The 15,811-nt window shown below is 51.0% G+C and overlaps 7 protein-coding genes across 7 annotated transcripts; 5 read left to right on the top strand and 2 right to left on the bottom strand.

Moving 5' to 3' along the window:
- Nucleotides 1-1,002: 1,002 nt before the first annotated feature.
- Nucleotides 1,003-1,443, top strand: AUEXF2481DRAFT_54172 (uncharacterized protein; the record flags this gene model as incomplete). Its single annotated transcript, XM_013485086.1, has 1 exon — nucleotides 1,003-1,443. A coding segment is annotated over one exon (441 nt), but the record flags the coding sequence as incomplete, so codon positions are not given.
- A 119-nt stretch (nucleotides 1,444-1,562) lies between these two features.
- On the top strand, nucleotides 1,563-3,046 carry AUEXF2481DRAFT_441310 (uncharacterized protein). Its single transcript, XM_013485125.1, has one exon. It carries the CDS (start codon nucleotides 1,669-1,671, stop codon nucleotides 2,812-2,814), a length of 1,146 nt encoding a protein of 381 aa, XP_013340579.1. The 5' UTR covers nucleotides 1,563-1,668; the 3' UTR covers nucleotides 2,815-3,046.
- A 1,151-nt stretch (nucleotides 3,047-4,197) lies between these two features.
- Nucleotides 4,198-5,373, top strand: AUEXF2481DRAFT_43392 (uncharacterized protein). The gene has a single exon (XM_013485052.1). It carries the CDS (start codon nucleotides 4,441-4,443, stop codon nucleotides 5,347-5,349), a length of 909 nt encoding a protein of 302 aa, XP_013340506.1. The 5' UTR covers nucleotides 4,198-4,440; the 3' UTR covers nucleotides 5,350-5,373.
- A 198-nt stretch (nucleotides 5,374-5,571) lies between these two features.
- AUEXF2481DRAFT_91599 (uncharacterized protein) lies at nucleotides 5,572-7,322 on the bottom strand. Its single transcript, XM_013485115.1, has 3 exons — nucleotides 6,873-7,322; nucleotides 6,486-6,813; nucleotides 5,572-6,434 (listed from the first exon to the last, which is right to left on the bottom strand). Exons 1-3 carry the CDS (start codon nucleotides 6,976-6,978, stop codon nucleotides 6,056-6,058), a joined length of 813 nt encoding a protein of 270 aa, XP_013340569.1. The 5' UTR covers nucleotides 6,979-7,322; the 3' UTR covers nucleotides 5,572-6,055.
- Nucleotides 7,323-7,844: 522 nt separating this feature from the next.
- AUEXF2481DRAFT_69143 (uncharacterized protein) lies at nucleotides 7,845-9,375 on the bottom strand (the record flags this gene model as incomplete). The annotated part of the gene is made up of 3 exons (XM_013485097.1): nucleotides 7,845-8,814; nucleotides 8,871-9,286; nucleotides 9,340-9,375. The coding sequence occupies 3 exons, from the start codon at nucleotides 9,373-9,375 to the stop codon at nucleotides 7,845-7,847; spliced, it is 1,422 nt and encodes a 473-aa protein (XP_013340551.1).
- A 1,617-nt stretch (nucleotides 9,376-10,992) lies between these two features.
- Nucleotides 10,993-12,451, top strand: AUEXF2481DRAFT_43395 (uncharacterized protein). Its single transcript, XM_013485053.1, has 2 exons — nucleotides 10,993-11,274; nucleotides 11,330-12,451. The coding sequence occupies exons 1-2, from the start codon at nucleotides 11,126-11,128 to the stop codon at nucleotides 12,042-12,044; spliced, it is 864 nt and encodes a 287-aa protein (XP_013340507.1). The 5' UTR covers nucleotides 10,993-11,125; the 3' UTR covers nucleotides 12,045-12,451.
- A 201-nt stretch (nucleotides 12,452-12,652) lies between these two features.
- Nucleotides 12,653-15,803, top strand: AUEXF2481DRAFT_32482 (uncharacterized protein; the record flags this gene model as incomplete). The annotated part of the gene is made up of 4 exons (XM_013485031.1): nucleotides 12,653-14,635; nucleotides 14,685-15,262; nucleotides 15,316-15,437; nucleotides 15,493-15,803. 4 exons carry the CDS (start codon nucleotides 12,653-12,655, stop codon nucleotides 15,801-15,803), a joined length of 2,994 nt encoding a protein of 997 aa, XP_013340485.1.
- Between the last annotated feature and the right edge of the window lie 8 nt (nucleotides 15,804-15,811).

Raw genomic sequence — 15,811 nt, forward strand, 5'->3', positions numbered from 1 at the left:
GGTGGTCTCTCGATGGCTAACCGAAAAAGAAAGAGAAAAGAGGTTGAAGCACCATCCTCACCTGAGTAATCGGAATCGAATTATAACTTCTGTTAAGGAAGAAATGCTGCGTATTGCACTCAAGTATCGCAAGTCATAGACTCGCACACAATCTTCGCACCGGCTCCCATAGAACGCGATCTCTTCCCCTTGACCGCCGAAGCGGATAGAGGTCAAGACATTCTGAGTTTCTGATGCCAGGTGCAGACGTGTCACGTCAGGCCCTCGCAGGCAGTGACCCAGAGCTTACTGCACTCCGAAGAGATTGGCAAGGTGGGTGTAAATGGTGAAGATTACTCCGAATTTCTCATTTGCAAGTGTGGTGGACAAAGGCGAGCGTTTAAACAAGGCCTTTGTCAGTGTGGAAGCAAAGAAACGCAGCTTTGGTGAGGATGGTACTTGAGCAAAGGAAGGTGAGCGCGAAGCGAAAAAGAAGTTTTGGGCAGTCGCTCAAGGTTCGCGCCTTGCCAAGACTTTCGCGTCATCCGCAGCCGAGTGACGATGAATTTATAGATGGATGCTTCTTCACAATTCAACTTTCACAAACACTTCACAATGGGTTCAGAAGATGGAGACCACAGGAGGCGTCGCGATAGCAGAGAAAGACGCTCCGATAGACCACGCGATCACAGGAGGAGGTCGGTGAGCAGGGAGAAGGATGAGCGAAGAGAAAGAGACAGACGAAGCCGACGATACGATGATGATGGCAAGGACAGGAGGTGGAGACATCACAGCCGCTCAAGAAGTCCACGACGAAGAGAGGATAAGGAACGAAGGTCACGAAAGGAAGACGCATCACCATCACCACCACCGAAACGCAGAAGACGCTCGTATTCGCACTCCAAATCACCCCCACCACGTCGCGCTCGCGGACCACTCCCTTCACAACAAGATCAGTTCAAACAAGGGGACGATGCTGCACCAGCAGAGCCTGTGGTAGAAAAGCAGAAGCCCAACTTCAATGCGACGGGACTGTTGGCCAAGGAAGCCAACACAATTGCCGGCACGAATACAGTGCTCAAATACCACGAGCCACCAGAGGCGCGCAAGCCATCGAGCAAAGAGCAGTGGCGCATGTTTGTCTTCAAGGGCAAGGACATGGTTGACACGATCCACCTCTACTCGCGCAGCTGCTGGCTCATGGGTCGCGACCAAGCTGTTGTTGACTTCCACGTCGAGCACCCAAGCACAAGCAAGCAGCACGCAGTCATCCAATTCAGACATCAAACAACGACGAATGAGTACGGAGACAAGCTGAGCAAAGTCAAGCCATATCTCATCGACCTAGACAGCGCCAATGGAACGCGGCTGAATGGAGACAAGATTGGAGGAAGTCGATACATTGAGCTACGCGATGGCGACGTCGTGGGCTTTGGCGACAGCGAGAGGGAGTATGTCATGATGCTGCCCAAGTAAACCATCCCCATAACTTCGATTACATTGCATAAACGACCGAAGAATACAAGTCAAGAAACCAAGTATCCCATAATTCATCATTTGTTTCGATAGTGACGTAGTTCATTGCGCCTAAATGTTGTCGACGCGGCGGTTGCGGGAGGCTCACCATAAGCCAGTCAAGCTCCATCTTCTCTTGACCTTCAACCAGCAATTGACCAAACAACCAATGCAATGACAAGCTCAATCCAAGCCCCTCGAAGGGCCACCACCTTGATCTTCTCACTCCACCAACAGTCCTTCCGCCCCCTCTCCCAGCGACACCAAATTCTACGTGCCAGCACCTTCAGATCCTACTCAACTCAACCACCCTCCGAGAATGTCGACGAAAAGACAAAAGAGCTTCCTCCCAAGGAACCCTCCCAACCAGACGAAGATGGTATCAATGGTCCCATCTCCACTCTACCTCCTCCCTTGAACCTCCCCGAGAAGGGCAACCGCTCTACACCCGGCCACCTCTTCCAAATCGGTCGCGCATACGGCAAATTCTACTGGACGGGCGTAAAAGCAACATGGGCGAATCACAAGCGCGCAAAAGCACTGAAGACACGAATCATCGCCACAAACCGTGCTTGTGGTCTGCCAAATATGCCTAGACCATTACTCGCTCACTTGGAGTTCTACTATGAGAATGACGGCAAGGGAAAATTGACACGGACGGACTTCCAACTGCTCATGAGAGAGCAATACGATTTCAGAAAGTTGCCGCCATTTGCATTGATGGTTGCACTGTTTGGAGAGTGGTTACCGCTGATTGTGCCGTTTGTGCCTTCTGCCGTTCCACGCACCTGTCGCATTCCAAAGCAAATCGAGGACATGAGAAAAGGTGTCGAAGAGAGGAGAAAGAAATCTTTCCGCGAGGGCTTGTCGACACCAAAGCCTGCAGAGAGCAGTGATGATGCTATGCCTACCAGTGCTGCTGGAGGCAAGAAGGCTCTCCCAAGACTCTATGTTTCTATGCGCACCGCACAGCATATCGTCAAGATGGGTAAACCACAAATGATGCATGTCTCGAGAGCTCTGGGCATAGGAGGAAGACTTTTCGACAGCTTGGGCGTTTCACATCCTCTTTTTCCCGTCAAGTTGATGAGGCATTTGGGTTATTTGCACATTGACGATGAGTTGCTGTTGAAGGATTGGGTCTTGAGCCATCTCACGCTGAGCGAGGAGGAAACTCGCATAGCCTGTGAGGACCGTGGTATTGATGTTGTAGGCAGAGGACAGAGTGAGATGAAGGAAGATCTGGGCAAGTGGCTTGAAGGCAGAAAGAGAGACACTGGCGACTACGCAGAGATCCTGAAGATGCTGTTCACGAGGTAAGTCTGTTCTTTTCCTGCTCAGACTGAGTTGTGCTAACTGAACATTACAGACCTAATGTTTGGGGTCAAGCTCGCATCGAAGCACCAGAGTCGACTAATTGAGCTGACCATTCGAATCGCCCAACATGAATGTTCATAATGACTGTACAGTAACAAAAATGCTCAGCGTAGACGAATACACCGCATCCAATCCAGACCATTCAATCGTGCTTCCCCCCTGATCTATATCACGTTCTCTGATCCTTTGTCATTAGCAAGCACGATAAGATTCTCCACATATCCAAAAAGGCGTCGTCTCTCAGTATTTGGCATCCCCCCAAACTCAGCATACCCTCGGCCACGCAGCTTGCGCGTTATGGAAAGCCTGTTTCCGCACCGCGTGCGAAGAGCCAAAAAAGACTGATATATAACGGTGTGTATCTTGCAAAAGTCTCCCTCATGACAGAAAAGTGTCATGACGGGGTTTAATAAGGGCTTGGAAGTGATTGAAAGTGCTTCTTTATCCTTTCAAACACTTTTACTCTGTTCATCACGGCCGTAGCAGTGTTGCCCATATCCGGCGTGGTATTCTTGGCTTTGATGCCAAGGATGGAGGGCTTTGTGATTTGTGACGTTTGATGGGCCTGGAACTTTTGGGAGTTGATTAAACATTTACGGGCAGCGGGTGGCGCCGTGTGGTCTTGGCTGTGATGAGCATCGACTCTGATCTTCATATTCACCTGTTTTTCCTTCCAACCTTGCGCTTTCACAAGTATCTGTCAGGCACTACTTTGGTTGAGACGGGCTTTGCGTATGATCGTCCGTAATGTTGCGGCCGTATAGTCAATGACACTGCCTCCTCGTTCTCATGATTAGGTCGCCGTGTGGTGCAGCTGGGAAAAGAGTTTCTTGGCTGCTCTTGCACGTTCTTGGGTTTTGACCTCAACCATACAGCGGATGTCATCATCGGCTTTGGTGCGTTATCAGTTTGATCTTCTCAAGCCCTGAGCCGATGGAGGCTCGGAGAGACACTTCGAGGACAAATTCGTCACTGGAAGCTCTTTTGTTTCCTCCACTGACGCTACGCAAAAGCCACACTTGTGATTCAAGCAAGCCAAGGTGAGTCAAGGTAAAGTAAGTTGCTTGTTCTGGAGGACGCGCAATGCACACATCCAACGCTATATCCACAATATCTCGTACAAGTCTTCGTATCACAATCACTATCACCGTGGAAGAAAGATTAGAGTGTGGATCTTGACCCCTTCACATGATGGCATCTGCTCCCCTCTCGGCCGAACGACCGCTTCTGTTCTGGGCACTCTCCATGTCCCCACTGCTCCGGGGCATGTCGTTGTGCTTTGGCATCATTTCAGATAGAGAATCGGTCGTCTAAGCGCAGAGTCTACGCACAAGAGGCTCCACCTCCGGGACACCCAGTCCCGGGCCTTGGCTGGGAGATGATAACGTTCAACAGCAGTAGGTTATGACTGGTGAAACGGGGGACAGTGTGATAAGCATACAGAGATAAGCGAGCAAGAGATGACGGAGAAAGAACATATAGCTGCCTCGATGGACCCTTGAAGGATTTCTCTTGGATCTATACACACTTGTTTGCTATTCACTTATACTAGCTATCCTGCAATCTATCATGGCAGACTCAAGGAGAGACTCGGAATGGTCACCCTCAGACCTCACAGCAGTACCTACACCGACCCTCTCACGCTCTCCGACCCTCGCCCTCGACATCGACATCAACAACCCAGCAGACCTAGAAGCCCAACTCCTCCGCCTCAAAGAAAGAAGAGACAGCGCCAACACCACTTCCTCAACCTCGTCTTCCTCCTCCGACACTCCTTCAAAACCAAAGCCAAAAACCTTGTCAACATACCTCACCACCACTCTCTCCCCATCCTCAAAATACCTCCAAACCCAATTCCTCTTCCTCTCTTTCGCCACAGGGATAATCGACGCCTGCACGTTTTCCCTCTACTCAGTCTTTGTGACAAAGCAAACCGGAAACACCATTTTCCTCGCCCTCTCCGCCCTAAAACACACTTCAGTCTCTCAAAACGAAGCCAATGTCGCAATCTCGATATCCACCTTCTTCATCTCCGCAGTGCTATTCGGACACCTAGGCGCTGCAGTAGGCAAACAAACAAGACTCTGGATGTTTACGAGTAACTGCATCTCCACAGCCTTGGTATTTGCAGCCACAGCATCAAGATATTGGTGCAAGCAAGAGGCAACGGGATCCATTGCTTTGATCATCATTGCATTACTTTCCATCGCCATGGGTGCACAGGTTACACTTGCTTTTGCCATCAAGGTGCCTGATATCAATACCACAATGGTGACGGGAGCGATTATTCAAATCGCAACCGATGCCAATATTTTCAACAGAGATAATTCTGCGAGGAGTAGAAGAAGTGTTTTCTTTTTGGCAATGTTGGGGGGTGCATTTGTGGGTGCTGGGTGTGCTAGTAGAGGGGATGCTGTGGTGGGATTATTGGTTGCTGCATGCTTGAAATTGGTAGTCACGCTTATGGGTGTGGTTTAATGGGAGGAGGAGGAGGAGGAGGAGGAATGGGCTGGGTTGGTATGAGACTTTATGATTGTATGATTCAACGAGGCAATGGCTTTTGATGGATGGGTAAATGAGCTAGTTCTATTAGATGTATTGGAATGATGATATGATTGTGTAGACTACACTTTTGGTATCCTTCTTTCTGGAGACCCTTGGGCAGAGCGCTCTAGGTACGCGACGTAGTCAAGTAAAAAAGTGGTTCGTAATTCTCAATCTCATTCACAAGTCGTCTATATAACTCTGCCATCTCTTTGTCTCTGTCTTCAATGTACAGTCCATCTTCTTCGTCATACCAAACGCCCACATTCATTCAATCTGTTCAGAAGAGAAAGTAGAAAAACAAAAACATCCAAAAGGACAACATCCTCAGAAAAGGTCCCAAAATGCTCCGTAGATGCAAATTACAAGGAAGGCCTCGCACAATGTTGATAATGGGAAAGAAATGCTTGCGCGCTGGCAATGCAAGAAAGAAAGAACAAAAGCAGTTCGCCAGAACTGACGAGGGGACGAGAAAAGAGCAGCGCGCGTGGGTGGAAGAGGTGATGGTGTACTGCTGTATCCGGCAGTATATGTCGTGATCATGATGCATATGTCGAGAAGCCTCCAAGGTCTCATGTCATGCTTTTGTGTGTTTGTAAAGCTCTGTCATATCGTCGCAAACATCGTGGCATACTCAGAATCATTCATCCGTGAGTCTATCAAGCAGATGAATACTCAAGATCATGACCAGCAGACCAATGGTAACGATGAGTAGTAATGCGAAGCTGAACCAGCCCAACACCATGGCGGAGGTTCCGACTCCTGATTTTATGCTGCCGTTGCCCATGTCTTGGGCTACTTGTGCTGCTGCCACTGAGGCTGTGTGTTGCCATAGTACGGACACCAGGACGAAGACTGAGGCGACGAAGACGAGAGCAAGTGCTGATTGGGACACGGGTCGTGATGGGAAGGGTTTGACATCGACCTCTGAGCCAGTGGCGCGATCACGCTCTTCGTGCCAGCCGGGAAAGGAGGCAAGCAGCAGGAAGCAGAGGAAGGCGAAGATGATGGCGATGATACTATGTAGCGGGTCAGCAGTGGTCTCCTCCATGATGAAAGTATCAACTTACATCAGCCAGGGAAAGACGACCGAGTTCTTGAAGGTATTCGCAATCCAGATCAAGTTCATCGGATCAGAATCAATGCTGATCTGCTCGGCAAGCAAGGTTGCATTGTTGGAACACAAGTAATTGCCAGCATCGCTAGCAACGCAAAGCCCAAAGTATCCAACTCTTACTTCCAGCTGGGTCTGGCCAACGATATTGGCAATTGCGGCAGTGACTCCGGGATCCACTTGCGCCGGATCATAGTTCGGCGTGTATGTTTGATAGTAAAAGTCGATGAGGAAGATGCCAGGTATCAACGGTGAACTTGACGAGCAACCCGCTAGTAGTAGTGCTGAGGGCAAGGCATGTTAGTAGGTGGTCTGACTGTGAGATGGTATTTAGCAGACTCACAAAGAAGAATGATGGCAATGGCAATCAGGATCATGAGAATGTGATGATAGCCGATGAACGGTATCAGACGTTGGATTCCAACCGCGAACCCGATACCAGGAGCCATGGCGTCCTGTGAAATGTACTGTTCTGTTCAAAGGATGCCCTGCAGCCTGCCGGTGGCCGACGACGAGATAGAAGGAATGTCGACTATGTCTATACACAATAGTCTCTCGAGTTTGTAGCCTTTCGCGTGTCTTGACTCGTGGAATGTGGAGGTTTAGGTCGCCTGAACGTGGAGTTCCGTATGACCGTTGCAAATAAGAAAAAGCCGATGGTAAAATACTGTTTCCCACTGTTTGTCGCACAAAACGTATGTAACGTAGGAGAAAATCAGAGTGAGAAGAGGGTGAAAAAGAGAGAGGCGCGTCTATCCCTGCTCTCTTTTGCTGCACGACTAGAACTCGCGAGGTTGGTTAAAGTGGTTGCTAAATGAATTTCCTGCCACACACCCCAGCCTCCCTCGATCAAAAGACCGTGATGATCGTTTGTAAATACTCGGTTGCGTGGGGAACGACGCCCGAAGCGCGCTAAAATCAGGGAAGGTGCGGGATGGCTTCCCGTCCTGCGCACAAGCCAATCGGGGCGTTTTCACTCGAGTTGTGCATTCACCTTGTCGATAACTTCGTCGAGCACACTTCTTGCAAGCACAATATAGTGATACAGGCAGCGGTGGAATATAAGATGGACGATCACATGAGAGGACGATCAGTGTAAACTATGGTTCAGATCTGTTATAGATTGTCATGTCGCTTTTTTTCTAGCACTGGAAACTTTAGTTTCCTGGTATCATAGCAAGAGACAGGTTGAAGCTGCCTCTGCTGTTCATAACCTAACACCGCCTCCCTCCATTTAATAACCCATGTTGAATATCGTGTCATCCCAAGACGCCATTAAATGCAATCAAAACTTTATCATGCAAGCTTGAGCTGCTTAGATAGGCAGGGGGAAGGTGGTGGCCCATGAGGCGATCTCAGACTTGAGCTTCTTGATCTCCTCAACCTCGCCAGAGGCAACCTTGGCCTTGAAGTCCTTGAGCTTGTTGTTCTCCTTGGGGAGATCGGCCTGGACAGACTTGCAGAGCTTGACAGCCTGGTCAATGTAACCGGCAATGCGCTCGAAGTCGGCCTCACCCATACCGCGAGAGGTCATAGCGGGGGCACCGATTCTGATACCGCAAGGGCTCAAGGCAGACTTGTCACCGGGAGTGGTGTTCTTGTTGCAGGCAATGTTGATCTGCTCAAGGACAGCCTCAACACGGGCACCATCAAGAGCCTGGGGCTTCAGGTCGATGAGAACCATGTGGTTGTCGGTACCGCCAGTAACGAGGGTGTAACCGAGCTTCTTGAACTCGTGCTCAAGAGCCTTGGCGTTGTTGATGACCTGCTGCTGGTACTGTCTGAACTCGTCGGTCTGGGCCTGCTTGAGGGCAACGGCGAGAGCAGTGATGGTGTGGTTGTGAGGACCACCCTGGTGACCAGGGAAGACGGAGAAGTTGATGGGGCCCTCAAGGTCGTAGAGGGTCTGGATCTCCTTACCGGCCTTCATCTCAGTCTTGCGGACACCCTTGCGGAAGAAGATCATGGCACCACGGGGACCACGGAGCGACTTGTGGGTAGTGGTGGTGACGATGTCGGCGTAAGGGAAGGGAGAGTCGTTGACGCGACCAGCGATCAGACCGGAAATGTGGGCCATATCGACCATGAGGTAGCAGCCGACCTTGTCGCAGATCTCGCGGAAGCGCTTGTAGTCGATGGTACGGCAGTAGGCAGAGGTACCGGCAACGATGACCTTGGGTCTGTACATGAGAGCGTTCTGCTCGAGCTGGTCGTAGTCGATGATGCCAGTCTCGAGGTTGACACGGTAAGGGAAGGTCTCGAAGTAGGTGGAGACAGCAGAGATCCTGGACGAAGGTCAGAGGCTTCTCATGAGTGTGTGGAGGTAGATGTTGTAGCTTACTTTCTCTGGGGAGTCTGGTAACCGTGGGACAAGTGACCACCGTGGGGCAGATCGAGACCCATCAGACGGTCGTGAGGGCGCATGATAGCCTGGTAGACCTGGAGGTTGGCAGGGGAGCCGGACAAGCACTGGACGTTGACGCCCCAGTTCTCAGCATCAAGGCCGAAGGTCTGGAGAGCGCGAGCCTGGCAAGTGAGCTCGATGGCGTCAATGTGCTCGTTACCGCCGTAGTAGCGGGCACCGGGGTAACCCTCGGAGTACTTGTTGCTCATAGGCGAACCCAGAGCATCGAAGACAGCGCGCGAGGTGACGTTCTCCGAGGCAATCAGAAGGATGGACTCGCGCTGGCGCTGAATCTCCTTCTTCATGATCTCGGCGATCTCAGGGTCAGTCTCGACGAGAGACTTCTCCATGAGCTACTCATAGTCAGTTATGCAGCTCAATTGCACTTGTCGCATTGCGTTCTTACATCGCGGTGGCTTTCGGGAAGAGCGTAAGTGGCCATTATGTGTGTATGGATGTGTGTGTGTAACAACAGAAAGAAGTTGAGAGAACAAACGTGGGAGGCGGCCAGCTACATACAATATGAGCAATCTGGTGGGGAAGGATTTTTTACCTATGCGGGTGTCTTTGACTTTCCACATGCTCCGCACCGGAGACCCAGTCTGTTTCTGGAAAGACAACCCTACTTGGCGACCACCAACATGGCCACATTGTCCTTCCTTTCCCATCTGCTGGCTCATGCATCGGTCAGGGAGGAGTCCTCATTGTGTGTATAGTAATTCACGGCAGTTCATCTTGCCGGACCTTTGCTTCCCATTGGGCAAGAGCTTGCATGTCCGTCGTGGTATGAAGCTGCTTCTCGTTCTCCGCAATCGGTCCGCCACGAGAAGCATTGACACCAAGGCTGACTCTCGTTCTCTCAACCAACACCATTCGACTCGAGCGACTTCAGGGTCGTCAGGGTCGAAGTCGGCCACTCCACTTAGCGGGATGCAAGAGGTCATACATAAGTGGCTCTCAGCGGCCAATTACCCTAATCCTTCGACAATACCATCGATTTGCACAAGAGGACACGTACTTGTGTTGCCCAGCTGATCGAAGGCGATGAGTACTCGTGGATGTGGGGTCTTCGTCTCGTTCTTTCGCCACCACTCCTGAACTCCCGGTGTGAGGGTTGAATGGAGGCTGTGAATAATCCGAAGATCATCGCATCATGTGTGGACACCGTCCTACATAAAGATGGTTGGTTCTTGAGCTGCGGCAGGCAAGAGTACTTCGTAACCGTACAACGGTATCCGATTGCCTGACGACCACCTGGTATCGGCTTTACTCCACTCTGCAAAGATTGGTTCAGGTAGCGGTTTTAGTTTTATCGCTTTAGAAGTGCTGCATCTATCACAGCCCTTCGAGTTTCTAGATTGACTGCTTGCAAGATCTACAGGACAGACTCCAGAAGGCCGACATATAGACGACATGCCTCCACTTCAAGACACACCTACCTACCCATTCGTTCTTCTTGCTAGTACAGCATCCTCCGATCAAGACCATACCACAAACCAAGACTATGTCGACAAAGGGGTTCAGTCATGTATCGTCTGACCATCGTGCATGTTCGGCTTTACAAAAAGAACATCATATACCTCTGATATCGATCACACAAGGTAACAAAACGTCAATGCCGCTTCTGTGGATCGAACACAGTGCCTCCAGAATACTCTCGCGTTTGCGAGATGGACATGAAGTGGACTTCAGTCTGGCGCTCTCCCAGATGAGCTAAAGCGGCGTATTGCTGGTAACGCGGGAATCTGGTGGGTTTACGAAAATCTTAGAGCGAGCTCTAGCGAGCTTCGTAGAGGTCAATGCTGTGAAGACGTGCGTTCTGCATGCCAGACATGCTCCAGCTTGTGAGAGAAGAGACAGAGCATTGGGCGAATTCTAGAGCGGTGAGTAGAATTCAAGAAGAGGAGAGCATACGAGGGATGTGGTCGAACGAATCTAGAACCGAAAGGTGTTTGTTGCCGAGAGGAAACGATGCGTCACCCAATCTCGGCCTAATTGGGACTAGTAATTTCTGTCGCGTCCAAGTCGCGCGCTTTCCACACTTTCAAACAAAGTGAGGGAGCCAAACACTCGTTGCTTTCTTGCGCATCTCTTTCCCACGACCACATCTACATCAGCGACATCCTTCTAGCATTACATCTCTTCAACCCTCATCTCATCACATCACACCAAATCACATCATATCCATCACAATGGCCGCCGTGTCACTGCTCAACGTTGCTGTGCGCAACAATCCAGCCGCCTTCACCTCCCCCTACGAGTTCGAGATCACCTTTGAATGTCTCGAGAAGCTCGACAAGGATCTTGAGTGGAAGCTGACTTATGTCGGTTCTGCTACTTCGTAAGACTTTCTGTCGCCTGCATTTCTCCATCTTTCCGCTGATATACTTCTCTAGCTCCGAGTATGACCAGGAGCTCGATTCACTTCTTGTCGGCCCCATCCCTGTTGGTGTCAACAAGTTCGTCTTCGAGGCTGACCCTCCGGATCTCAACCGCATCCCCAACAGCGACATTCTCGGAGTCACTGTCATCCTCTTGACCTGCAGCTACGACGGCCGCGAGTTCGTTCGTGTCGGCTACTACGTTAACAACGAGTACACCGACGAGGCCCTCATCGCCGAGCCTCCTGCCAAGGCCGTCGTCGAGAAGGTCCGTCGCAGTATCCTCGCTGAAAAGCCCCGTGTCACCCGCTTCGCCATCAAGTGGGACAGCGAAGCCAGCGCTCCCGCCGAGTTCCCTCCCGAGCAGCCTGAAGCCGACAACCAGGAGGATGACGAGGCCGCATACGGTGCCGAAGAGGTTGAGGAAGATGAAGTCGACGTTGAGGGCGAACCTGAAGTCAAGGAGGGAGAGGACGCCGAGATGGCCGAGGCCAACCCTGTCGAGGCACCCAAGGAGGAAGACGAAGTCTCAGATGCTGGCAGCGAGGACATCGAAGCCGAGAGCAGCGCCAGCGAAGACGAGGACGAAGAGGAGGAGGAAGGTGAGGGTGAAGCCGAGGGAGAGGCTGCCGACGAAATGGACACCGACGCCAACGCATCTGCTGCACCCACCGGCGCCGCTGACAAGCCTCAGCCTGCTCAGCAACAGGGCGATGTCATGGTCCACTAGAAGATGCGCCGACTTCTCATCATCTAAATGATTCATGCAAGGCGTTGTTGGGATAGGGGTTTAAAAGCTTCATGATAATGGTCTGGGGGCGTAGGCATTTTGGGGTGTTTTCTGTTTACCCAACGAGAGGGTGTACCTTTCGACTTGATACCACTTTAAGAATACATTGACACTGTTTACATTGCGCTATCTCTCTCTTTCTTATCACGAGAACACTAAAGATAACGTCAGATGTAATGTTTCTTGTATCGGTGAGCTCTTGTCCATGGTCTCTGTTACACGGCAGCCATCGCGGTGAGTGAAGTCGCACACGACGGAAGTGCTCAGAACTCTGGCCAAATGACGTACGGTACTCTCACCAGTGTAGATAGAGATTTCACCCATCAGTCTTCCTAGTGACAGCTAGCTGACCACCTACCTTTACTACAATCAGAATGTTCTGACGCGTCATGCTGCCCTGCAAGAAAGGGAGATCACAAACTGGAAACGAGTCGATGCCCAAGCTTCCATCCGACTTGGCGACAACGCATGTCTAGGCAGACCACTTCTCTTAAGAACATCGAAGTAACCCCTAACTAATTCTATCTTCTGGATCTAAAGAGAACACAATGGCTGGCTTCATCCGTAGCAAGCAAGCCGGCATCCAAAACGACCTCTCCGCCGGGCTCACACCCGAGCATGTCGCGATCGATGACATCGAGCGTTATGGTATCAACAGCCAGATAGGTGCCATCGCCTATGATCCTGTGCAATCACTGCTGGCAGTGGGCACAAAGGACAGCAAATTTGGACCTGGACAAATCTATATCTTCGGCAGAGGCAGAGTCGCCGTCACATTCGACTTACCTCAACGAGCATCAGTCAAGCAGATACAGTTCTGCGCCGACAAGCTTGTCTGCCTTGACTCTAAAAATGATCTCTCATTCTATTCGCTAGAGTCGAAGAAACTTATCGGATCACACTCACCGCCAGGTGTCGCAACGACTATCGCGACAGATCCCGCCTTGGATTACGCTTTGATTGGTATGCAGTCCGGAGATGTTCTCGCTTACGATATGGACCGAGAGGGAGCCGCACCTTTCCGCATCCCAAACCTATGGGCCGAGCGAGATCCAAGAGTTCGAGTGTCACCAGTCGTCAGCATTCAATTCCATCCTAGAGATATCGGAAAGCTCCTGATCGGCTACGTTCACGGTGCAGTTACCTTCTCATTTAAGCTAAACCAAGCTCAAAGATTCTTCCAGTATGAAGTCCCTGCTGGAGCTCCTGGTGGTCATGCAGATCCAGATACATCAAGGACGCCTCGTTGGCCGAAACTTACACAAGCAGTATGGCATCCTACTGGCACTTTCATCTTGACCGGACACGAAGACAGCTCGATGGTATTCTGGGATCCCAAGGATGGGAGAATCATCTTGGCTCGAACAACTAGTGAGACACACATCAACATTCCTGGAAAGGGTGCTACAACTCTTGGGCCAACAGTGTCAGTGAAGGAGCCTATCTTTAAAGTCGCCTGGTGCGCGAACAAAGATCCCGATGACACTGCACTCCTTATTGCTGGTGGTGCAGACACAACTATGCCTACCAAAGGCATGACGTTCTTCGAAATGGGCCGAACTCCAAACTATGCAACTTCAAGTTGGGATGTTCTCGCTGATCACCTGGAGTCACCACGCCGACAAAGAGTACTGCCAACACCACCAAATGCCGAAGTTGTCGATTTCTGTCTGATTCCGAAAGAGTCGCCCCACTTTGCCGGTGCTCAAGATCCCATTGCCATCCTCGCGCTTCTGTCTTCGGGAGAAGTCATCTCGCTCAGCTTCCCAAGCGGTATACCTATCACACCCACCAACCAACTACACGTTTCAATGACCTTTGTCCACCCATTCATCAGACGTGCCAATATCACCACAGTCGACAGAGTGAGATGGCTTGGCATGACCGAGAATCGCAATCAAGGTCCTCGTATCTTGAAGGGTGGTGTGGAGCAGACACATCCTCTCAAACGCTATGAAAATCGAAATATCATTCAGACAATGCATGCGGATGGTACAGTCAGACTCTGGGACGCCGGTCATGGCGATGAGCTAGAAAACGACAAAGTCCTTGAAGCAGGTGTAGGTCGAGCCGTGGGACGTATCGAAGGTGTAGACATTACCACCACTTCTTTAGCAAGTGCGAGTGGTGAGTTTGCAGCAGGTACCAGGAGTGGCGAAGTTGCAATCTTCCGCTGGGGCAACAATAGGAACTTTGGTCGCGATGTACCGCCTTCTGCTGGTGGCAACCGTCCGAATGCTCTCACCAACATTATCGACAGAGCCGATCCGAACCTCAAGGAAGGTTTGTGTCCATTCACCTTGCTCGACTTGCAAAGTGGTCCTATCACTTCAGTCAAGGTCAGCGAGGTCGGCTTCGTCGCTACTGCTTCGGAAGGGGGTAAACTGGCCGTTATTGACATGCGTGGCCCTGCCATCATCCACCTCGGCACTACTCAAGAATTTGGTAAGGGCGAGAAGCTCGGTACGCTACGTCGCAAGAGCTCTCACGCACCAGACAAGCCTGAATGGGTGACAAAGTTGGAGTTCAGTGTAAGTTTTGCTGGCAACAATAACTTCTGTAATACTGACATATTGCTAGGTTATGACCCTCGAAGATGAAAATTACTCTAGCGTGAACCTGCACGCTGGTACTAATCTAGGGCGACTAGCAACTTTCAAGCTCGTCCCGGACAGTTCTGGGCGCTATGTTGTCGAGTTCAAAGGCGTAACCACTTTTGACGGTCGTATCATCCATATATCGCCCGTCGACACCCACACAGGCAGACCGGCATCCGCAAATCAAAACGCCGTCGCCAATCTTCGCAACGGCGCAAAGACTGATGGTGTCCTCGTCGCCGTAACCACAAGTGAAGCCCGTATCTTCCGTCCAGCCACTGCAAAGGGAGCCCACAAGACTTTCGACAGCCACTCCTGCGAGTCAGCGGCTGTAGTGAGATTCCAGGATCAAGGCTATGTGCTTGCCGGATTGTTTGGTGATGGTACTGTGCGTGCTTACACATTACCTGCTCTCAAAGAGCTAAACTCGATCAACATCTCGCATATCCTGGACACGAGACGCTTTGCAGATTCGATCATCGTACCCAACGGTGACATATTTGGCTGGACCGGTCCCTCTGAGATGGCACTGATCAACATGTGGGGAACAGGTCAACTCTTGTAAGTTTAACACTCTCCTTCCAGAGAGATACAAATGCTGATAAACCTCAAAGGCCAAAATCTTTAGACAAACTGTTCAACCCTGAAGCTCTCATCCCACCTCGACCCACAATCTCAAACTTCCAATGGGTAGCAGGAACCCAATACGTCACCCCCTCCGACATGGATCTCCTCAGTAAGTTCTGCCCTGTCCCTCCTGTCCCTGCTGCCTCAGCTCAACATCTTCCCAGTCGGCGGTCCCTCCCGCCCCCCCTCAAAACGCATGCTCGCCCAATCCCGCGCCGACGAAGCCGCTCTCCGCGCTTCCTCTCGCAACCCCACCACTTCGGCGTCTTCAGCAGCACAGCAAAGCACAGAAAGCTGGGGCGCATACATGCAAAGACAAGTTCAAGAACGCACACAAAACCTATCCATCATGGGTGATTCGATGGAGAATCTAGAGCAGAATAGTCAAGGCTGGGCTGATGATGTGGGCAAATTTGTAAACAAGCAGAAAAGGGGTGTGGTTACTGGGTTGATCAAACATAAATTTGGGTTCTGAGGATAAAG

The sequence above is a fragment of the Aureobasidium subglaciale genome, assembly GCF_000721755.1.
Source record: "Aureobasidium subglaciale EXF-2481 unplaced genomic scaffold scaffold_24, whole genome shotgun sequence".
Lineage (NCBI taxonomy): Eukaryota > Fungi > Ascomycota > Dothideomycetes > Dothideales > Saccotheciaceae > Aureobasidium > Aureobasidium subglaciale.

Coding starts and splice junctions, on each gene's coding strand:
- AUEXF2481DRAFT_441310 (XM_013485125.1), top strand. CDS start 1,669: ATGACAAGCTCAATCCAAGCCCCTCGAAGGGCCACCACCTTGATCTTC.
- AUEXF2481DRAFT_43392 (XM_013485052.1), top strand. CDS start 4,441: ATGGCAGACTCAAGGAGAGACTCGGAATGGTCACCCTCAGACCTCACA.
- AUEXF2481DRAFT_91599 (XM_013485115.1), bottom strand. CDS start 6,978: ATGGCTCCTGGTATCGGGTTCGCGGTTGGAATCCAACGTCTGATACCG. Junction 6,814..6,872: donor CATTGCCATCATTCTTCTTT/GTGAGTCTGCTA, acceptor CCTTGCCCTCAG/CACTACTACTAGCGGGTTGC. Junction 6,435..6,485: donor GTCGTCTTTCCCTGGCTGAT/GTAAGTTGATAC, acceptor CCCGCTACATAG/TATCATCGCCATCATCTTCG.
- AUEXF2481DRAFT_43395 (XM_013485053.1), top strand. CDS start 11,126: ATGGCCGCCGTGTCACTGCTCAACGTTGCTGTGCGCAACAATCCAGCC. Junction 11,275..11,329: donor TATGTCGGTTCTGCTACTTC/GTAAGACTTTCT, acceptor ATACTTCTCTAG/CTCCGAGTATGACCAGGAGC.